General features: G+C 38.7%; 1 protein-coding gene across 6 annotated transcripts in view; it reads left to right on the forward strand.

Annotated features, from left to right (window-relative positions):
- The window catches only part of Msra (methionine sulfoxide reductase A), a 335,029-nt gene that overhangs the window by 34,522 nt on the left and 276,069 nt on the right, over window positions 1–24,438 (forward strand). Inside the window, exons 1-2 of one of the 6 annotated variants that reach the window (XM_033765525.1) lie at window positions 4,641–4,983; window positions 5,186–5,260. The exons of 3 other annotated variants lie outside the window; for them this stretch is intronic. Coding sequence is in view for 1 of the 3 variants with exons in the window: in XM_033765524.1 (XP_033621415.1) it covers window positions 4,971–4,983 (13 nt within the window). In the remaining 2 variants the exon portion in view is untranslated. Of the gene's footprint in view, window positions 1–4,636; window positions 4,984–5,179; window positions 5,261–24,438 lie in introns of those variants that run through there. 2 more of the 6 variants (XM_033765524.1, XM_033765526.1) reach the window with 2 other exon arrangements.

Raw genomic sequence — 24,438 nt, forward strand, 5'->3', positions numbered from 1 at the left:
AAGTTTTTATATTATTCTTTACTTTTTAGATTGGAGTAAAATTGTATATATTTATGGTATGCAATGTGACACTTAGTACTATGCATACATTATGAAATAGCTAAATCAAGCTAATTAGCATGTGTATCACCTTTCATATGTACACTATTTTTTTGTGGTGAAAACACTTAAAAACTTACCTCTAGGCAGCTTTCCCTTTGGAACAAGCTGGGCATGGTGGAGCATGCCTGAAATTCCAGCATTTAGGAGGTCAAGGCAGGAGGATCACTATGAATTTGAGGTCAACCTGGGTTACATAGTTCAAGGCCAGCCGGAACTACATAGTGAGACGCTATCTCCAAAACTCCAAAATTAAAAAAATTTTTGTTAACTAGCCACCATATGGTTCCTGAACTTATTCCTGTTGTTGAATTGTTATTTTATATACTTTGACTAACCTCTCTGTAATCCTCCATCTCCACTCCTAGCCCCTGATAATCACTATTCTCTGCTTCTATGACTTTGACACATTCCATATAAAAAATGAACGAGTGATCTTTGTCTTTCTGTGCCTGGATTGTTTCACTTAACTCAATGTCAGATTCATCCATGCTGTTGAAATGGCAGACTTCCTTATATTTAAAGGCTAAATAGAGTGTCATTGTGCATATATATATGTTCTTTATCCATTCATCTGTTGATGGGCATTAGTGCTAATTCCATACTTTGGTATTGTGAGTAATGCTCAATGAAGATGTGATCAGTACGTCAAAGATATTTCTTTGACATACTGATATCATTTTTTGGGATATATATTAAATAGTGAGATTGCTGGATTGTATGGTGGTTCTATTTTAGAGAAGCCTCCATATTATTTTCCATAATGACTGTACAAATGTATGTTCTCCCAACAGTGTATAAGTGTTTACTTTTCCCACATGCTTTCTTGCAATATTTGTTAACTTTTTTTTTATAATAGTCATTCTAAGAGATAGGAAGTCTGTATTGTTCTTGCAATGTCTTTGTCTGATTTTCTATCTTTCTATTCTGTACTCTATTTCCTCTATAGTCTTTGTTATTTCTTCATTGCTTATTGCTATAGTTTGAATGTCCCCACAAAAGAAAGGTGAAATTTAATCCCCTTTGTGAGGTATTAAGAGGGTGGAAACCAAATCTGGCTATCGTATTTAGAGGTAGAACATTGGGAGGTAATTAAGGTGAAATGACATCATAAATGTGGGGCCATAATCCAAAGAGATTGTGTCTTTTTATAATGATAGAGACCCAAACTAGTATGTTTTATCTTGTTGTGTTATGACCTCATTCACCTTGGGACTCTGCAGAGTTCCTACTAACAAGAAGGATCTTACCAGGTGCCTCCTGATGGTGAACTTCCAGCTTTCAGAACAGTGAGCCAAGTAAACCTTTTTTCTTTATAAATTCCTTAATATTTAGTTATAGCCACAAAAATGCACCGAGAGGTATTTAGGAGTATTAATTGTGACATTTGTAACTTTTTCATTTTTTCTGTAATGATTTATACTTTTATCCCATTGCAGTTGTAAGACATACTTTGTATGATAGTATCATTTTTGATTTATTAAGGCTTGTTTTATGTCCTAACATGTTTGCTGGAGAGTGTTCTGTGTGCATTTGAGAAGAATGTGCATCTGCTATTGTTGAGTAGAGTGTCCTATGGATATGTTAGAAGTAGTTAGATTATAATATTGGTCAGGCTTCTATTTCCTTGCTGACATTCTGTCTATATCTATCTATTATGAAAGTGGATGGGATATTGAAGTCTCCACTTCAATTATCATTGAATTGTCTGTTTCCCTTCAATTATTTCATTTTTTGTAGTCATGCGTTTTGGGGTTCTTTTGTTATATATATTTATAATGGTTGTATATTTTTCCTGAATTGATCCTTTTATCATTATAAAGTACCCTTTGTCTCTAGTAAGTTTTGTTTTATAGTCCATTTTGTCAATTATTTGTATAATATAAACTCTTCAGTTCTCTTTTGTTTACTGTTTACATGGTATATATATTTTTATCCTTTTACTTTCACTCTATTTGTCTTTGAATCTAAAGTATTGATCATTTAAGAAAATAGTCTGCCAATTGCTGTCTCTTAATTGGAGTACTTATTTAAGTTTGATTGTGGATGAAAGGGAGTTTACTTCTTCTCTTCTGTTATTTTCTATATCTCTTTGTCTTTTTTGTCTTATATTCTACCACTGCAGTTTTCCTTGGAGTTACATACATCTTTTCTAGGGTAATATTTTAATTCCCTTGTCATTTCTCTTATTATGTATTTCTTTTCTTTTTGGTACTGTGGTTTGAACTCAGGACCTTGTGCTTGTGAGGCAGGTGGCGGCACCACTGAGCTAAATCCCTGGCCCCTTATTATGTATTTTTGAGTTATTTTCTTAGTGGTTGCTCTTGGGATTATATCTTTATTTGTAATAATGTAATTTAGATTAATATCAATAGTATAAAAACTGTGCTACTATATAGCTCTGTGCTCCTTTACCTTCTTATTGTCACAAATTATATCATTATACATTGTGTGCTCATCCATATGTATATTATAATAGTGTTATGCTGTTGTAATTTAAATATAATTAGACAAAAGAGTTACAAACAAAAAGTTCATTTATATCATCTTTAACTTTTACTTCTGTAATTACCTTTACTTGTACTCTGACTTTCTTTATGTGGATTTCAGTAACTGTCTAGTGTCTTTTCATTTCAGCCTGCAGGAAAAGCCTCTTTACTATGTATTTTAGGGTAGATCTGTGGGTGATGAACTCTATATTGTATTTATCTGGGAATGTGTTCATGTCTCCTTTGTTTTCAAATAATTATTTTTGCTGATGTAGCAATCTTGGTTGACAGCTTTTGTTGTTTTTTAACACTTTGAATGTATTTTCCCACTGCTTCCTGGCCTCCATGGTTTCCACTGAGAAATCAGCTGTTAGTCTTACCAAGGCTCCTTATACATGATGAGTCATTCTCTCTTGCTGCTTTTGAAATTCTCTTCTTATCTTTGCTTATCAAATATTTGATGATGAAGTTAAAATCCACTGAGGTCCTGCTGCTATTTCATTATCCCTGTTTAAAAGGAGAGCATGGAATGTTTTTTTTTAGTGCTTTAATTCAACTTTCATGATATTTCTGTAGCATTTCTATGATGTATCGACTTTATGATTTAGTAATTTGTGGCTTTATTTTTTCAATATCATATTTCAAAGATTTTTAGAACTCTGCAGTGATATGTACATGATCCGTTCTCATAGCTTATTTACTTAATACATTTGTTGGATACTTGTGTATGGAAGGCTTTATGCAAGACTTTCAGTTTTCTTAGACAAGTGACACATGGTCTTATCTGTGATGATAAGTTGGTTGGAAACTAAAAATTATGCAATTAGGATGAAAGTATATTATGATTATTAACTGTGTATTTTAGCAGCACAAAAGAGAAAGCCACTGATTTTTATGTTTCACTGATGAACAGGTGAGGACTGTATAAACAATTTGAGACCTTTGTCTAAATTAGAAAGTGACAGACCCAAGTCCTAGAAGTTACAATTCTGAGTTCTTTCTATAAAACCATGGTGATTCTAGAATATCACTATTATCTGATATTTTCAAGTATCCAAAGTAAAAATGATTTCTTAAACCAGATAAATGTGTAAAGCACAGATTGGCTATTTTGCTACAAAAAGTGTACATGCTACAAATAAAAATAAAAGTATTTATGGCTTATTAAGTTAGACTATCATGAATTTAGCAAACAAGTGACTGTTGAAACATGAAGTGACAAAATATGAAGACTCTTTTTCTAAATCTGCCCTGTTTTTTTCTTTTTTAAAAAATTGATATTTCTGTTTTAGAAAGAGTCCTTCATCTCCCTTCACCTCCCATAAAATTTTGGATAAGTACAGTTTATATTATAGTTTTCTTAAAAATAAGAATTATTGATCAATCAGGACTTTGTTCATTCCCCATAGGATAAAGCATGCTTGTTTGGCATACAGTTTTAATTTTAATCTGCATGCCTCCTTTTCTATTATCCCATGATTCTTTGCAGCAGGACAAGGAAAAGCAAGTCTTATAAAAAGAAATACAGTATGTGGTGCTTATTAAAGTTGCATACATCTCCTCTCACAGGAGAATTCTGATTTACTGCAGGTTGTGCATATGTCGCATATGGACATTTCTAGGAAACAGATTCCTTATCGCTGAGCAGTGAATGGCTTCTAGTTCTCCATTATTGCTCCGGGAACGTGCTAGTAATGATTATGAAAGGTAGGATACCATGAAATCTGTAAGGTGATTTGGCAGAAGTCGGTGCTGTTGGTGTCAGGATTTGGGTACCGTACCAGTTTCCTGTTTTCGAATGTATTAATTGATCTGCAAAGGACATCTTTTGGAGACAAGAATTCAGACAGACTGGCACAGCCTGGACCTCCGCCAAGACTGCTCGGAAGGTTGCCATACTGGGAGCAAAAGAGTGAGAGAAAGAGGGAGAGAGAGAGGCAGAGGGAGAGCTGAGAAAAGAAAAAAAGGCAAGACTTGGCACAGCTCAGTCAAATCAGCTTCTTTTGTCTGCTTTCTCGGCTTGAGCTTCAGGAAAGAAAACCGTCCCGGGGTACAGAAACACTCAGAACTTTTTGGTTTTCAAACTTAGAAGGCTTTTTAAGTCTCTTGGGCTATTGGAAAGTGTTGGTACATACAATGACGTTTAGTTACCAGTATTAAGGGAAATAAAAGCCTTTTTCAAAACGAAGCTTCCACAGTGTCCATGCATTTGGGAAATACTGTATTTGATTTTTTTGCATATATGATTATACCATGAGAGACAGGATTAATATAGAAGATGGCAAGGCAAATTTCTAATTAGAGAGAATTTTAATTTTCTGCAAAATAAAGTTTGTTCATCAATACAAACCTGCTTTCAAATCAAATCAGACATCCTTCGGAATGTGTTCAGACCGTAAGTTTTTAGATTTTATTTTATTTTATTTATTTTTCCCATCTATAGACATTAAGTTTTCAAGGAGACTTTCTAAGATTTTATGCAACCCAGCAAGAAGTCAGAGTAAAAGTTGTTTTATCCATGTGTTTAAGAAAACGTTTTCTTAAAGCAACAGCTTTTATTTCTGTTGCTTCATGCTGTCCTAAACTACATCCCCCAGCAATTAGTGACAACACTGAAGACCAGAAAGGCAAGCTGAAGACACCAGACTTCGCTTGAAGGGCAAACAAGAAATGTGAGCTTGGTCATTATTTTTTTGTGTGTCTTTGCTCTGAACCATTTTTGGGAGGTGGGTGGGGAGGTGGGTGGGTAGGTATCTATGTCTAAAGATGTATGCGATTAGTGAATTCTTATTGTGAGGAGGAAATGATAAAAGGTAATTTTTATGATGTTGGCAGAAATGGCTGGGGGTGGTAGAGAATAGAAATTGAAATCTTTTGGATAAGGAGTAGTGAGCTCTGTTTGAAATAGTTGGAGAAAAATTCCATTATTTTTAGTTGATTAGATTTTATAATTCAACGATTATTATAGCCTGGCTCCTCAAAATGTTTCAAGTAAAAGGAAAATCTAGAAAAGTCATCTATTTTCTTTTTATTCCACCTTTATTTTATTTAGATATACACTTTATATCTGGTTTCTTAAAAAATACTTCCTATTAGGCCTGGTTATGGTTTGATTGTGATAGTTCTGATCTTAAAAATCAGCATTATTGTAGGAGAGATAAATTGTAAGGCATGTATTGTGGTGACCACCCTCATTGTTAGCAAGTGTTCTATTTCCAAAACAGAGAGTTTGAATTGTGGAATTTGATGATGGCTTTCTATAATCATATATTTTCTTTTTATTTTTATGTACTGAGAGAATACAAGAAAATCGTATATATTCTCAAAAGTACTAATAATTGTGGGCAGTATAAAAGATTGCTCCTGGATCTATGCTTTTGTTTTGAGTATGCAATCATTGATTTGTTAATCCTTTGACAAAACAAATTGTCTATAGCTTTCTGTTATTGCGCGCCTTAAATGATCAATTGTTTAAGATGATTTTTATAAAATTATAGTGACACATCAGCAATCCTGAAAATGGCATTTTATGTATAAATACAATTTTAAAATGTATGAAATCTGGTACAAGTGTTTGAATAGTAAAATTGAAGTATTTTTCCTTTTTTTTTTAACTAATCAACATTTTGATCCTCTGTAAAATGAAATCACTTAATATTTGCATGGGTTGCCAAAATGACAACCTTTGTGTTACAAGCTCCTTTGTACACCACCTCACAGATTCTCCTAAAATGGATGCCAAGCCCTGAGAAACCGGCTGATAGGCACCGGAAAGGGGGTGTTTGCATGACCACCGTCTTCATGTTTGAAATGATCATAGGATCATTCGTGCTCACCCCCCAAACAAAAACAGCAATACATGAAACAGAAAGTTCAATAAATAAGCTTAAATTAGAGTTACATTTGAATACTGACCGTCTCATTACTGTTTATATTTATTTCTTAAGCATTTACCACAATCTTTGGCCATTTAGGCTTGCTAAATATATAACTTACTTAGCTTTCTTTAGATCATTTTTTTCTTTCAAGTTAAAACAATTATTTGATAGCTTATTTATTAAATTCTGTACAGCGAACTCAGTAAGAACAAACTTATATCCAAATTATTTTATGTCTAGTTATTTTCTAACAGTATAATCAAAAGTAGGCGAATAAAACAAAAGATGTCAGAATATATCTTAAGAAATATTATAATTTTTGATCTGGTAAAACTATTATTTTATAGTGTAATTAGAATTAAACTTTGATAATTAGTATCTGTTTTACTCAATAAAGTTTCTTCCTAATACTTTGTCTGGCCTACTTGTTACATATCTTAAAACGAAAAAAGTTCTGTATTAAAATGTTCATTGTTAATTGGGTGTAATAGACATTGTGTACAACCTTTTTTTTTAGTTTTGAAGGTCTGATTAAGAAATCGTATTGATTACATTTTTTCCAGAAACAGAAATTTAAGTTTAAAATAATACGTCTCTTTCCTCTAGATCTTTTATATTACAAACACATCGACATTAGTTACTATTTTCATAATAGTAATCATATTTCAAATCTTGTTTTAAAGTGCCTAAATATTATTGTTTGATTGTAAATTACCCTTTTCTGAAGCACACATTTATTGTAGCTTGAATTGCTTAATATTTTGAAGTAGAATTGTAAGGATCGAAATGGGTTAATATTCTACTGCTACTTGATGCCTGTCATTAAGTCCCATTCAACTATAGTTACCTGAGCACACAAGCACATTGTTCCATAAACTAATGCAAACCTCTCAGGGGGCCTTGGTCCAGTATTTTATAATTATTCACTCATTTATTCATTTATTCAACAAATGTTTATTGAGTACCCACTTAAGTATGCTAATATTTTACTGATGAAGTTATTTTGGGTAACAAGAAAGGAAGCTGCATATATAGATAGAAGAGGGAAGGGATTTAAAATAATGCTCAAATAGCCTGGAGAGAAAAGAGGACTGTAATGATATTTATTTCAGTAGATTAAAGGAAGCTCACTTGATTACACCATATGTGTATTACAGAGTGCTGTTATTAAAAAAATCAGGAGGTTAGTTGCAGTCCACACAACTACAATAATTTTATTTCATCATTGTTTTGTGGTAACCGCATCTCATTGGCCCAGCTCTCTGATTGTTGAAGTTTTCTGACAGATGTGTGGAATGTGTAATCCTGAGGCCGCTAGGAAGAAGTTAAGTAGAGAAGGCCAAGCCACTGTTCACACGCTAGATTTGACCTATAATACAGTAGATGTCATTGAACTTTTGAAGATATGGCTATAACATAAAAAAAAATGGCCGTTTCTGAGGAAATACTAGCTTCCTTTGTTTTGTGTTGTAAGTCAGAGGAGGACCAGATCCCACATCTCTAAGCCAGCATGACCTCTGAAAGTAAATTTGCTAGGGGGCGGTGTGCTTGAAAGGGACCAATCAGCTCACCGTGCGTCTGTTCCAGGGGACTTTATTTATTGGTGAGCACTGAACTTTGTAGCCTAACTTTATTCCATGTGGTTGTTTCTCATGTAAAGAAAAGATACAGACTCATACTCTGAAGAGGCGCTTGAAAGCCTCACTGGCTCAGAGGCTGCAGCCAAAGGGATGGTGGTGGACACAGGCTGGGCTGCAGGTGGGTACTGCTGAGCATTCCTGAGGGCCTGCACTGTACCAGGCAGCAGATGCCACAAGTGGGCCTGGCCTAACTGGGTGATGGGAGAGGACAAGAGCCACTGCTGAATGTGTCTCTTCAGTTTACCAAATGCTTTCACCCATCATGCATCAGGTCCTACCAACATTCGGCAGGAGGACTTATCTGAGATGGCCACTTAATAAGTATGAGCCTGCTTACTATCTTCTTACATCCCTCCTCCTGGCTGAAAACCAAAAATGACTGCTTGTTTTTACCTTGATTCTGTGCTGCTTTTCAGAGGGTTAGAGGAGTGGAGCCTAGAGCCACATTCACTGTGGGTGTGTTGCAATCCCTGGAGGTCGTGGTTGGAGTCAATAGAAAATGGGGACTCAACAGGGATGCCTTGCCCTGTCCACTTGTTCCCTCTCCAGCCACCCTGCATTGTCTTGTATTCTCCCTGTCCTCATCCCATGCTGCCCCTTAGGATGTGATGGTGTGACCTAAGCAGGCCGAACAGATTACCAGACAAGTTTACATTATTAGGAGCATTGAAAGAAGACTGAGGGTCTCAGAGGGTGAACTGGTGAGGGAACATAGTGCAGAGCTGAGGGTGGACTCCATCACTGGCTGCAGTCCTGGAGGAGCCTAGGAGGTGAAGCCCAATAGGACCTGGGGTGCAGATGGGACTGGACTTAGACTGGGATTCAGCAATGGCCATACCACTGGTGTGGAAGGGATAATGGGGGCAGAGTACAAAAGGATTGTTGCGGGTGCTTCATGGGGAGCAACATCTTTCCAATCATTCTGCAGGAGTGCTGGAGCCTGGGAGGGAGAGTGGTCAGGACTGTTGGTGTGTACCTGAGGGGCACAAAAGTTTTAGCCCTCTTTCTTCCCAAGCCAGGTACCTCAACTCGTCTGCTGGAGGATGGTTCTGAGCTCTATGGGCACTGATGGTGGCCCTGGGGGTGAGTGCAGGCATGGAATTGAAGCAGCAGGAATAGAAAGTCAAGAGGTCTGGGCCAGAGAGAGCTACATGCCAGTATTTGACCATGAGAAGCAGGGACTAGGTGGGGAAGGAGATGGTACTGGAGACTTCTAGATCCATGCGGTGTAGGGAAAGGCAAATGAGGGAAATTCTGTTCAAGTGAAAGGAAAGGTCCAGAGAACACTGAAGTTAGGAGTCCCTCTGTTCTGGGAGATTGGACTCACAGCACCACCCTTGCATGCTGGCTTCCATTTTGGCCAAGACTGTGCTCAGGTTCCTTTCCTTCCTGAAGAGCAAGTGCAAAGCCATGCAGAAGAGGAAAATGTCACCGATGTGAATTCTGTATTTCATCATGGTTCAGGAATGTTTTCTCCTTGGTCTCATGGTCAGTCATCTCTTGGCCTGTGCAATTAGAGTACTCCCAGGATACGCATCTTAAAATTCTGAAGAATGACTCATGGAGTCCCAGAGTGACATCATCCCTTTCTCCCTGTATATTGATGCCATTTTTATATCTGTTCCCACCAGCCACTCTAAGTCACTCTCTCTTTTTTTTTTTTTTTTTTTGGCCAGGGACTCACTAGTTCAGGCTCACCTTGAACTTGCTATGTAGCCCATGTGGGCCTTGAACTCATGGAGATCCTCCTGCTTCAGCCTCCCAAGTGCTGGGATCGCAGGCCTGCCTTATTCTCTCTTACTAGATAAGATAAAGTGGTTCTTAGGGACCAGAAGTGCTTTACCCCAGGGTGTTGTGGGAAGAGCATGAAGTGTGTATGCTCACCAGCCTGAGTGGGAAATTGGGCTCTGCTCTTAGTTACGGGGCTTTGGTGAAGTCATGGATGCTCAGTTTCTTCATCTGTGGTCTTTCCGGAAAAAAGTATGTTAGGAAGAGAAATAAGGAAATACACAGTGTGATCAAAATGTTTAGTGAATGTTTAAATTAAAAAAATTATTACAGTAAGAAAATACTGCCATTAATCCTCCTCAAAATGCTTACTTCAGACACACTTAGCCCACCTTTCTGGCTGCTTTCTGAAACAGCTCTGGAAGTCCTCTGTCCTTGGTGTCTTTGTGAGGTGCAATATTAAATATGGTGAATGATACTGCTGAGTGCCATCCAACAGAAATGCAGGTTTATAAAGTCTCACAGTGTACCCTCATCCAACTTATTCTGACACTGTGTGACTTCTGGCTTTTCTCAAAGTCAAAATGAAAAATAAATGTTTTTTTTTTCTCATTGAGTTTATTGGTACATTTTAGGTATACAGTACAGTTGCATTCATCATTGGGATCTTGTACCTTTACATGACAGGTCTTGGTTCTCATTTTTTCCCCTTATGCCTGCCCTCCCTTCACCCTCTCCTCCCTTTCCTGTCTATAAAGACTTTATTTCCATTTTTTCATTTTGTCATATTTTTCTTTTCCCTTATTTCCTTTCCTCTACCCTTTGCATTTCCCTTACACGTTTAGCCCTTTTCTTCCTATTTCATTGTCAATTATACCATTAGGATATATAGGAAGATGGATGCATAATGAGGATATACTATTAAGTGAAATAAATAAGTCACACGTGTAAATACAGAATAGTTTCTCTGATGTAAAAAACTATAATCGAAAAATAAGTGTTTTGAATCTATTGAGAATATCAAAGCCACAACAGTTGTAGCTAAAGACACTGGAGAGAGATTTCCAGAACTGTTTCAGAAAGTGGCAAGAAAGATTAGATGTGTGTTAAGAGTGAGGAGGAATATCTTGAGGGCACTAATGGCAATGTATCTTTTACTATAATAAAAATGTTTTTAAATGTAAACATTACCATATATTTTGATCACACCTCCTATATGTAAAGTACTTAACGTGATGTCCAGTACATAGGAAGTACTCAATAAATGGTAGGTTACATTTAGTGGGAGTTTAAACATTTTTGATAAAATAAGCATCACATAAAATTTATCTTTTTTTTTTGGTACTGGAGATTGGACTTGGGCCCTTGCACTTGTGAGGCAGGTGGCAGAACCACTGAGCCAAATCCTTAGCCCTAATATTTATCATTTTAACCTTTTAAGTACAGTTCCATGGCATTGAGTATGGTACATGCCCATTGGTGTGCTCTCGTCCATTACCCAGCAACAGAAGTCTTTCCAACTTGTAAGACTGAATCTCTGTACCCATTAACAAGAACTACTCAGTGTCTCTCTGGCAGCCACCATTCTACTTTCTGACTCTAGGAATTTGACTACTCTGGGCACCCCGTGTAAGTAGAGTCATAGAGCGTTCTCTCTTTTGTGACTGGCTCACTCACTCCTCAGTCAGCACAGTATCTTCAAGGTTCCTCCGTGCTGTAGTATGTGTCAGAATTCCCTTCCTTTTAAAGGCTGTGCCTCTGTACCTAAGTTCTTCATTGTGTTTTTGGATTCATCTGTTGGTGGACACTTTCTAGCTTTTGACTGTTGTGAATAATGCTGCTAAGGATGTGGTTGTACAAATGTCTGAGACTCTGTTTTCATTTCTTTGTTCCTAGAAGTGGAACTGCTGGATTAAGAGGTGATTTTAGCACTCATAGCACACTATGTGTGTGAAAAATTTATACTCAGACCATGGAAGTTAAATTTGACCTTCTAGCAGGTAGCAGTCTCATGGGAGGACTTGACTGAGCACTCATGATGTTTGTTTAGCTTTTTGTGGGAATTATTCAAACACCATGCTGTCATCTCTAAGTGATTTTATAGTATAGAGTTTTGCACCATTGTTAGGGCAATATTTGTATCACTAAAATAGTGTTTGCACATGGTCCTAGGATATGCTGCTCATATTGTGTCTGTAGTACAGGTGATTTCTTAAGTACTCATTCCATTTCTGTTTGAAGAACTTCCTTCAGCCATTCTGGTAGGGGTGCAGGGAACAGATCTCTTAGTTTCCCTCCCTCTGGGGATGTCTTGAAGGATATTTGTCATTCCTAAAGGATAATTTTGCTGGATATAGAACTCTGGGCTGACAGTTCCTTTCTTTCATCACTCGAAGCATGTTGTGGCCCTTCTGTTTGTGGTTTCTGATGAGAAATCTACTGTTGAATTATTTTGCCCTTGTATGTAAGATCCCATTTTTCTCTCATTTTATTTTTTTTTGGTACCGGGGATCAAACTCTGGACTTTGCACTTGTGAGGCAGGTGGTAGAACCATTGAGCCAAATCCCTGGCCCCCTTTGATTTTAGTTTTTAAGGAGTTTAAGATGTTTCGTGTTGTGGAGTTCTCTGGGCCTATTCTGTTTGGATTTCACTTACCTTTTTGCTAAATTTGGGAAGATTTAGCCATCATTTCTTCAAGTTCCTCTCGAGGCCTTCTTTCTCTTTCTCACCGTCCTTGTGGAGTGTGGATGTTCCTCCTTTTGTTAGAGTCCTACTTGAGCTTGACACTGATCTTTTTAGTCTGTTTTTCTTTTATTGTTCAGATTCAGTAATTTCTGTTAGAATTGTCAGGTTCACCGATTCTTCCCTCTGTCACTTTCATTCTGCTGTTGAACCCACCAAATGTGTTTTTAATGTCAATTAATTGTATTTGATCTATTTCTTTACTGAGACTTCCTGTCCTTTCCATTTGTTTCCTGCATGTTCGTGATTGATCATTGAAACATTTTTATGATGGCTGCTTTAATGTCCTTGTCAGATAGTTTCAATATCTGTGTCATCTTGATGTCAGTGTTTGTTGACTGTCTTTTCTCATTTAAGTTGAGATTTTCCTGGTTTTTGTGACCCCCCCATCATATTCCACCACCTGTTCATTTTGGGCATTATTTGAAGAGACTGGATCTTATCTAAGCTTTCCATATGCATGAACCTTCTCCAACATGGAGCCATGAGCAGGGCACATTCTCATCAGTGTGGGGTGGGGACGGCAGCCCAGGGTCCCTGTCATCTTTTTCTGCACAGCCCAGCATAGCAGAGTGTCTGGGTGATGAGTGGCTCACTAGGACGATAGTGTCATTTTTATGGTTAGTTTTTGTTCTTTGTTTCAGTAACCTGGATAGTACTTGTGCTGTGCTTTCCATAAATCTACCTTATGTTGTTAGTGTAATGTGTGATTGACAAACCTGTTTAATGACAGCCAAATTTGCAAAATAGAGACTGAATCACCTTTAATCACTAGCTTGCCTGAGATTGGTATGTGTGTCCCATTACCATGCTGAATAAGAGATATTAAGAAATGAAATGACAGTTGCTAATCTATTAAGGTCAGAAATTTACTTTCAAAAGGAGAGAAAAACCTACCTAGGCAAGATTTCCATTTTCTTCCTTATTAACATGGTAGATTTTATCAAACTTATGTAACTTATTTTTAAAAGAGGTCAGTGTATTAGAAATACTAGTCAGGAGAAATAGATTTGACTGGATGCTTTAAGAATTTTAGTGAAATGTTTCATCTTATTTGCTAGTTCACAGTTTTGGTTTCAGATCCATAATATAGACCTTAAAGATGATGTATATGTCTTTGGAGTAACAGGTTTTTAGGGTTTTACTGGGCATTTGCCTACAGTGATGACAGAATAGAGTCCTAGTACTGTATCTCCTACTAACTGAATGATCTTAGAAACAATCTCAATATTCTAATGATCAACTTTTCCTGTCAGTGAAATGGCTGTTATACTACTTGTATCCAAGGGTTGTCGAGAATATTAAATGAGATAATGTGCCTGGAAGCAATTTGGCTGATAGGTATTACACAAACATGAGAGGTAATTATCTAGTTTAGCTATCCCAAGTGCACGATGGTGATGGATACAGATAATGTGCCTAATTCTGTATGCTTTCCAGCCATGCATGTCAATAGACTATGCATTGTACATATATATTTTCAAATGCTTTAAAAACTTTGAATCAGGAAAAACTTTCAAATACAGTGAAATACTGACTAAAACAAAATATCCATATCTAGTAATCCATTATCCAGAATTAATAAGTAGCCATATTTAGGAAACATTAGAGACACATTAAAGCCTTATTCTCTCATTTCCTGAAATTGGTGTAAAACATTTCCATGCAGTTTTTTTTAGTAATTTCTATATGTGTGAATACATGTATATATAATATATATTATATAGTAACAGTATATAGTAGTGGTGGCAAACCTTTTAGAGCTTTCAGTGATATCAACCAGCCCACTGAGGCATGAGTGCCACAGGTTCACCACCACTGGTATATAGTATATGTAGTATTTGTAGTAATGATATACAGTATATGTAGTATATATATAGTATATAGTAATATATATTTATCATATAGAGCTGTCAATAGAGCTATAATTTTACATGATTTAAAACATATAATTTTTAAATGGTTTTGAACTATTGCTATCTTCTTTGCAAACTAGATTAGGTACTTTTGAGATTTATCTGTGTTGTTGCTGTAGGTCCAGTGCTATAGAGTAAGTGTCTTACTGTTATTGCCTCATTTTTCTGTGGATGGACATTTAGATCTTTACTGGTGCTAATGGTGCTGTCAGGGCTATCCCTACATGTGACCCCTACAGGTATGTGTGATCTCTTGGAAAGGGCCTGGAAATAGAGCTGAGATACTGAATGTGTTAGCTTCATTCAAAAATCCCAAAAGTTATTCTTAGGAGAATTTGTACCAAGTCTCTGCACTAGAGTATCAAAGTTTAGAAATCACATCGTCATGAACATTTGATAGTATTTATCTTAGTTACTTTTATGCTGGGACAAAATACCCAGGAACCACAAGTTAAAGGAAGAGAGGTTTATTTCACCTCACAGTTTATAGAGATTTCAGTCCATAGTCAGCTGGTTTCAAGGCTGGGTGGTATGTATGGGGGGGGGCATGGCAGAGGAGAAACAGCTCATGGCATTGTAGGCTGGAAGGAGAGAGATGGGACCAAGGGAGGAGGAGGATGCTCATTCCCACAGTGGCCCACCTTCTCCAGCAGGCTTCAGCTCCCAACATCACACCCAGCTATAAACATATCAGTGGACTAATCCAAAGATGAGTATCACATCCCCATGACCCACCTCCTAAAACCCCACGTATGAGCGCATCTACTTGTGAACTATAACAGTGTCAGACTTTAAAATATTTACCAATCTGATGGCCAAGAAATATTCTGCTGTCACTCTCATTTGTGTACTTGATTACTTAGAGAGATAGAGCATCTTTTTATACTGGCAAATTTTTAGATTTCCTTTTCTGTACATTCTCTGTTGATAGCTTTTTGACAATTTTCTTTTGAGGTGCTTTTCCTCAATACGTAGTGTATTTTATATACTGATTCTTTACTGTATAAATTTAAAATGTCTTATCAAGTTTTGGTCTGTCTTTAATTTTTCTTATGGTAACTTTTGAAATAAACTATGGTACATGTTTGAAAATTGGAAAGCTTTCATTTTAATTTTCAGAGAAGTGATAACACATACTTGGGGTTCGTGCTCTTGGATGTGGCAGGGAGGGCTAATAGAACTAGTATTTCTTCAAACGCTCCAGAATTTCATTTCCTTATTTAATATTTAGAGGATAAAGTTTCTTATTTTTCATGTAGACTTTGGTCAATTTTTTGAAACCTTGGACAGATTTTTAATTTCCAGGTGCCCGTGACTGGATCAGACTGGCGAAGAGTTGTTATTCGTAGCACACCATAGCACACCGTAAGATGGGCACGCTCCCATTGCATCTGCGGCATTGTCAAATAGGAGTTCCTGGGTCCTTAGAAAGAATGTTCTTTTGATCTGATTACAGTGATTTCTATACAGTGAATAAGCCCGGTGCAATAAGCACTTTCTCCTCTCTCTAACCAGTAGTCTTGCTAACAAAATAACTTAATTGAGAAATTCAAACTGTTGGGGCAAGTGGAATTGAGTTGTGGCTGAGGCTCCTCTGTATCCTTTGTTGTGCAATCAAGTAGCACTTATTCACCAGTGTTGCTGGCTGTCTCGCCTAAACAAAACCCACCTAATCTCTCAAATCACTTTGCAAAACAAAGGAACACACAGAAGATACTGAAGCCAGGAGGAAGGGGCAGGCAGTGCTCTGCGTTGCACACAGCACTCCCTCTCCGTTTCCTGCTTGCCTCTATGGTATTTATATGGAACTGCTTCAGTAATTATGTTCCTATTTTAATGTCCGAGTGGAAATGTAGTCTTCACTATGCCGATAGGGGCTGTGGTTATTTAGGCCATTTGGCGCCATATATAGTTTGCTGCAATTATAGATGAAATTCTAGACAGAAATTAACCTGTGGAAGCCTGGGTGTGTGAACTGGAACCTGTAAGGGAAGCTGCCCTCCTGGATCTTGCTGTCCTTACAGGCAGTAGCCATGTGCTTTCTGACTGCACTGGAGGAAGGAACCCTGGAAGTGGCCTCGCCTTGATCATTCTTCCTTCCTGTGCCTGCTGAACTCTTCCTTGGAATCAGCATCTCTACCTTTCCTCTCCTACTGGAAGCCTCAGTAAAGAATGTGTGAAAGGCAGGTGTGGTGGCATATGCCTGTAATCCCAGCATTTGGGAAGCTGAGGCAGGAGGATCGCTGTGAGTTAGAGACCAGCCTAGGCTACATAGTGAGTTCTAGGTCGGTCTCAACTACATAGTGAGACCTTGTCTCAAAAAACAAAACAAAACAAAACAAAAGAAAAAAACAAAAAAGAATGAGTGAAAATAACAACTTTGTTTAATTGTAAACTCTGTTTTCTCCATATTATCTAAGTTACTGCAACTCCGTGAGACAGAAAAACAGACAGACAGACAGATACACATTTCAGGTGAGAAAATGACAGTTCTGAGAAGGGCCTGGCCTCCTTATAAACTACACAGGCCTTAGACCAAGTGTAATAGTTTATATCTGTATGTCCCCCAAGAGCCTCATGTGCTTATCGGTGCGGCTTTTGGAAGGTGACTTGCTGTAGGAGGGGTAGGTCTGTTTGGAAGAGGCAGGTCACTGGGGGCATGGCCTGGAAGGGTTTATCTCCCTCCTTGGTGCCTTCCTAGGCTGTTTTCCGACTACCGAGAGGAGATGAGCAGCCATCCTCTGCTCAGCCCCTTCCACCGTGCTGTGATCATGCTTGGGTGTGAGCTAAAATAAACCTTCCTCTTTTAAGTGTGTGTCAGGTATTTTGTCCCCGTGATGAGGAAAGTGACTGGGAGACAAGCGCCTGCTCCCACCTCCCTTGTTCTCGCCTTGCTTCCCCCTTGTTCACAGAGTGCTGACGAGGTGCCTGCCTCCCTTACACCACTCAGGACAGTGTCCTTAGGTAAATGCATATGTTCGTTCAGTCAGTCATGCACGAACTACCTGAGGTCATGAGGGCAAAGAGACGGCTGGTACAAAGCCCACCGGCCGCTGCCTTCACGGACTGACCTCATAGTGGAATGGGATGTAAGACCACCACCAAGCCGTGCAATCCAGGGTGCGACTCTTGTGATGGGCAAGGAGAAGCTTGATGTAAAGGGCTGCTCTCCCTTGGCCTCTTATTGCTCTTCAATAGAGGGAGAGTACAGAGTCACGTAGTTTAGAGAACATTCTCTGTCAGAACGTGAGATTTTTCTTGAAAAAAAATTTTTTTTATACAACACTGAGCATGGTGCTATATAAAAACAAAGGTTTCAGAGTCTTAGGACCTTAGAGGTCATTTAGCTTGCCTCTTTGCATCCAAACCAGTGTGAATCGCCTTCCTTTGCCTCCTGAGAAGCAGCTTCTGGCACCTCTAGTTAGAGTTTCCTGCAGTAAACAAAGCCTATGGAGGAAAAGTGTTTAATGGAGCATTCTGTGCCTCCGACTCCAAACAGCCCACACGTAAATCTTCCACCCACATCCCTTTTACTGCTTTAGAATAACAGATTAGTTGTGATGAGATTTGTTTGACCATTTCTGGAGATAGCATTAAAAAAAAAAAAAAAAAAAAAGGAAAAAGAAAAGAAAATCACAAAATCGCAATGTGTTGTTTAAATTAAAAAAAAAAAGAGTTTTACTTCCAAGAGAGCTTTTGCCATTTTCTTAATGCTTATTCTCCTTCAGAGAGCTCATTATGGAATGAGTGCGACAGTAGTTTACCATGGTGAGTGTGTCTTGGCTGGGCCAGGGGATGAATTAGAACCCTGATGAAGACCAAAGGAGCGGCAGAATTGCACCTAAATTACCCCAGATAGTTGCCGAGCTATTCCACTTTTTAAAAAGACCTCCAGAGAGCATCCTTAATCTCCTTTAGTTTCCCTTTTCAGTGTTTAATAACCTTTGCTGTCAGGAAATTCTTCCTTATATTTAACCCGGTTTTCCCTTGCCACAGTTCAGTCCCTTTCCTCTTGTTGTCCTTGGTGGCGACAGAATAGTGGGTCATTATCTTCTTGATGATGGCCTTAATGTTCTTGAAGGAGATCAGCAAGGCTTCCTTAAGCCTACACTTTTGCAAGTCAGATAAATATATCCCTCTCCCCTCTACCTTCTTTGTTGACAGTTCTATTTGGAAATATAATTGCTGACATTTTGATTTTGAGTCTCTGATCTAAATGTTGTATCAGGCCTGTCTCAAGATAACCATTGGTTCATCCTCATCTAAAGAACAGGATGTTTTTATCTTTTTCCTTGCAGTTGACTCATTCAGTTTAACTGTGGTTTGTTGACCTCCCCTGGATGTGCTGACCATTCCAGGGGCAGAAGGGCACAAGGAGGAGAACCTGAACGCTCTTCATCTGTGCTAGACCTTTGACAGTCTATGAATGGAACCAATGCTTTTCTTCTCCATGAAAACATTTTTAAAAAATTTAATTTTGATGCACATAGGATTTCTGTCAGCCCCATCCTCAGAAAGGGATGGTTTTGTTGCATCATCAGTGTGCTCCTCATTCTTGATTCATCTCACAAATGTCCCAAGGGCAGTTGGTGCCTGTAGTTTTTGTTCCACAGTGATTGGTGGACTTCTCCTGGACATTCCCTGTAGTTTTTGCTGATTCTCATGAGGTAGTGTGGTTGGTCTCTGCATCTCTCCAGCCCTTATCAGAAATGCCTGTCATATTTTAAACTTCATGACTGTTGGTTGATTGTCACATGAATTGTTGGGACATTTATTTCATTTCATCTTACGTTATTTTATATTTTTAGTTCTCTGTCTCTCCACTTCTTCCACCTGAACATAAAAGCTGCACAGAGCTTTTGCCTGGCTGCCGACATAGGCAGTCCTCCCACTTCGGTTGCCAAGCTTTTAGCAGATGAAATAAAAGTCTATTTATAACCGGTCTCCAATGGATTTCCTCCCTACCTGTGGTTGTGCTCCATCAGCAGGTGTACTGAGCAGATGGAGGGTGTTTTTAATTTTTTCAGTTCAATTAGATCAACTCTCCAGGTTCAGACCAGTGCATTCCCTTTCTCACTTAGTTTCTTTCTCTTGGCATTAAAATTGGTGAGCATAGCAAAACCCAAATTAAGTCCAGGAGATAAAATGCATATAGCACCTGCCTTTAAAATAAGTACTTTGGCAAAGGAACCATGTTTGACATCATAGGCTAAATCAATTTTAACTCCTTCTTTTCTAGTGCTTAATTTAATGTGACTTAAATTAATATTCAGAGCATTAAAATGATAAAAAGCATCACTGCTTTCTTGTTTTTTTACCATGTACTTTTATTAGCATTTGAACTTAAGAATTTTGAAATTATGTTATGGTGTCTTTGAAGGAATAGTTTGTCTCTAGTAGTTCAGTTTATATAAATTTCAGTGAGAGGATTCTTAGTTTCATGAAGTTTGTTTGATATCCCTTTTCATGGAAAGTGGAATTGTCCAGGAGAGTGATCAGGTGGTGCTCAAAGTCCAAAACCATTCTGAATATGGCCTTTCCTAACTCTGGATTTAAGATTACCAACCAGTAAAAAGGCAGTTTCTACAAGTCCTGGTTTCTGCTCACATCAAGGTATGTTACACTTGCCACACCCGCGTCTGGCAGATGAATCATCTCTCTCCTGTGAGCCTCGACTAGTGCTAGGCCCAGCTCTCGGGTAAGGCCAGGGCTGACTGCAGCCACACAGTCATGCAGCCCCCGAGCCCTTCCCAGTGCCATTGCACGGCTTTCGACAAGTCACCCATTCAGGCCCTTTGTTCTTTCTAGCACTGCCAACATGACTTAGCTAATATTTCTTCAAACATGGATCTGAAATAAGAAAGATTTGGCTCATTTCAATGTGTTTTTTGTTCAGTTTATAATAGAAACAGCTTTTCCCCCCTGTTTTGCTCAATTCTTAATTATCTCAGGACGCTTCTTTTCAAGGGTGGGGATTATGTAGATTTGTGGCTTGTTCTGAAGCCTCTCTCCCATTTTATTAGCTGTCAAATGCATACAGGGGTGTCCTAGCCAAAAGATTCGACCATGCTGATCTGGATGCTGTGAAGGGTGTGAACAATGTCATTAGGGAACAGTGCAAATGAGCCTGCTTCTCAGCAGGTCAGCATCTGCTGAGTGCATCGGAAGGTTCTCCACAGTTGTTTTCTGAACGTTTTTGCAGACTCTCATGTCTGGTGGAAAGCTTAAATATTGGTCCTTCCATCTCCTTTGCAGAGTCTGTGTCAAGTGACTGTCTCGATTTTCACAATGGAGATGTCACTTTCTCACAAGGCAGCCTGACCCAGCCATCTTCGGTAAGCTATTTTACTGAGCTGTGCTGCTATGAGCTTTCTTCCCATTACTTTCATCTGCAGATCCTCCTTTTACCTTTTGGGGTCATCTGGTACAAAATCTAATTCTGACGTTTGGCAGCCTTTCACATATTTGAAAAATGACCCTTCTGTGTTCAATCGTTTCTATATGACATGGTGTAGTTATGTGGCTTTTTCTATACGTGGCCCAGTTTAGCTAGCTCTTTGTTATGGATTGGCATGTGAAAAGGAAGGAAACACATTATCTAAGTGCAGTTTAATAATCACAGGATTGTGACTGTCCTAGTTAGAGGTCAAGCATGGCCTAGAACTTCTTGTTTGCTCCATTTCACTGAGTGGAGCATCTGATTTTTTTCTTACATAACATTAACACATCGAGCCTTTATTTCAGAACTCAGCAGGATAGCAGGGTTTCTGTGATATCCATGGAAAGACAGAATGCTTCAGAGCTGTAGATTCACTTTGATCCTTTGGATTTGGCTTTGGTTGTTCTTGGTGCCCACTACATGGCCTTGTGATTGTGGTGTGCGGATCTATGGAGAAGATGTCGAAGAGGGCACTGAATGACAGCTTCCAGGCCATCTGGAATGCTTATGCAATCTGTGTACTTGGGTCATTCCCTCTACCCCTTTCCTTCCTGCCCTGGTTGCTTTGCTGTCACACTACTGCATGCTTCTCTGATGGGACCCCTTAATCTTGTCTTCTTTGTAGAAGCCAAAACAGTGGGATGCTAGGCTCTCCAGGTATAGAAAATAGATTTCCTGGTTAATTCCGTCATGATTACCTATCTCTTCTCCAGTGCACTCCTGTAGCAAGTGGAACAATCATACGGAAGGGCCATTAGTTGGGCTTTGGGGGACTTTCTTCTTATGTGGCATTCTAATTTCCAAGAGGAAGGGCCTCGGAGTGTCTCAGGGTGAGCATGCTCAGCCTCCAGCAGTGCCTGCTCAAGGTGTGTACTCCATAGGTGGTTGTTGAAGGAGTCAGAAGATGTTGTTCCACATTGTTGCCACCATTGTTTCAGAAGCCATCATGTCACAGTAGTGGCAGTTTCCTCAGTGTGATCCATCTCATGGGTCCCTGCTGAACTGCCACGTTTGGGAGACTGTAGCATGAGGGTCTCTCAAATCTCTGTTCACGTTGTCAGCTTCCCAAGCTATCTTAGATCTCTTTCTCGTTTAAACAGTTGTCTTGTGGTTTCAATTGTAATTAATTATTAATTTTACAAAAATAATATTCGTTCAACAGATAGCTTTTGAACATTTACCTGTGGCCAGGTGGTATGCTACTGAGGATGCAGTAAGGAGCACAGAATTCAATGTCCTCAGTATAGTGAGGAAACAGTGGTAAAATATATACCGTGCATGTATGTGTGTGTGCGTAAGCAATATATCACTAGAAATTGTAATGATGACACAGTATGAGGTGGTCTATGATTAGTTGTGTGAGCAGAGTACAAAACAACCAAACACAAAGGTTTAGATTGACCAGTGTTGTTCTGTAAATAAATTGACCTTTGAGCTAGAATTTGATCATTGAGTAGAATTGCATCCGTGTAGAAAGGGCATATTTCAGGTGGGCGAAGAGGCTGAGACAAGACATGGAGTCACAAAGCTGTAAAGTAGTTCTGTGAGGCCAGAGCCCAGACTGATGGGCGGAGTACCAGTGGCAAAGCAAGAAAGGTGCTGTGTCAGCCAGTGCCAGTCTTAGCTGAAGGAAGTGGACCGCCACAGGAGGGGAGGAAGAAGCACGGAGAAGACTGTAAGTCTTCATTGTCTGAACACCTTTGGTTAAATGGGTGGGTGCTTTTCTGAAAGTCAGAAATGAACTTTCTTCTTTTTTTTTTTTTTGGTACTGGGGATCAAATTTGGGTCCTTGTGCTTGTGAGGCAGGTGGCGGAACCACTGAGCCAAATCCCTGGCCCTAAATGGGTGCTTTTCTAAGAAAATAAGTATCAAAATTACCCTGAAAAAGGTAGAAGAGCAGATGTGCCTCAAGGATAAGGAAAGAAGCAGGGAAAGTTTCTTAGTTAAAAAAATTGGGATCTAAAGTGCCTTTAAGATCTTACGGTTTTAAAAGAAAATACACAAATACAGCATGTGTAGGTTATTTAAGATCTTTCAGAACACAGATAAAGAATGAAATTGTCCTCCATGCCATTAGACAAATATAGGCTGATAAGGACCATCAAAATAAAAGCTTAAATGAAATACAGCAAGTGTAGTGTACAGGTTTGAGGGAGAACTTTGGGCTCCTCTGTGTAGCTTGCACTGTGCACCCCATCTGTTAAACCTCATACTAGCCCTGGGCAAGGACACCTGATGGGACAGCCACTGAAACAGTGTGGGCCAACTGCTGCTCTTGCCCTGACCTTGGAGCTTCTTGTTCCTAATGTTGGAATTTTTGGTTGCTCTCTGTCAGATTTGACAGAAGTTTGTTGATTGATTGGAGCTTGAACCCAAGGCCGTGTGCATGCTAAGGCAAGTGCTCTATCACTGAGGTGTACCTCTGGCCCTGTGCACTTTATTTGTCTTTCAGAGACTTACTTTCTTAATATACTTGTTAATCACAATAGGTTTTTCTTCATTATTTACATTTTGCTTATTTTCTAATGCCTAGGCTAGTTCTGACACATAGGTCCCAGGCTCAACCCACCATCTTACACTGACTTCTTGTTTTAAGGAAGGACTTGTCTCCACCAAGAGGAGTTTATTCCAGCAATATGAGGACAGCTCTGTATTAGGTAAGCTAATATCGTATGGAGCCTATTAATTTGAGAGGAAACCATGATTATCTGGATAGATATTCAAATCTATTTGATTTAATTCAATACCTACTTTTGCTTAAAAATAAACATAAGCTCTCTATAAATAAAATACATAAGGCCCCTTCTCTCACATGATAGAGAGCATCTGTGAAGAGCTATTACCAGTGGCATTGATTTATTGAGAAAAACAGCATTCTTACTAAAGCCATAACCTCATAAAAATGCCTGTTATTATCATAGTTTCTCCATCTTGTTTTGGAAATTATAACTAATACCACTAAACGATATAAAGCGATAAGAAGGACAAATATTAATGCTGTGTGTCCAAGAAGCAATGAGCCATCTGTGCAGCCAATGGCACTAAAACTCGTTAGTTCATTAATTTCATGTATTGAATAAGTAATTCCTGACAAGTAGTCATGCACACCTACTGTGTGTTGAACTCTGTGCTAGGCCCTGGAGTACCCAGATCAAAGAGATGTTCCCACCCTTGAAGTGTCTAAAAGGTTGATGTTAGGGTAAGGCCAGTCAAGTAGATAAGAAAATTATTTGAAACTAGGCATTGTAGAGTTCAAAAAGATAAAGTTCAATTTGAGCTGGATTGAGGTTGAGCCTTGAACCTAGGAGAAATAGTTGGTTTACGCCATAGAGTAATAGAAGGGGATGCTGGAAATGCACCCTGCCCAAACTCTGCTAAATACTTCTGGAAGTGCTACTTGAAGAATGATTTTTTTTGCCTATGCTTTGTGGGAGCCCTCTCTTAAAGCATGGATTCTTGAGCCAATCTCATGAGGCATTCCTGCTTTGTTGGGGGCTGAGTTCCCA

The sequence above is a fragment of the Fukomys damarensis genome, unplaced genomic scaffold (assembly GCF_012274545.1).
Source record: "Fukomys damarensis isolate Sample0158 unplaced genomic scaffold, DMR_v1.0_HiC HiC_scaffold_18, whole genome shotgun sequence".
In the NCBI taxonomy this organism is placed as follows: Eukaryota; Metazoa; Chordata; class Mammalia; order Rodentia; family Bathyergidae; genus Fukomys; species Fukomys damarensis.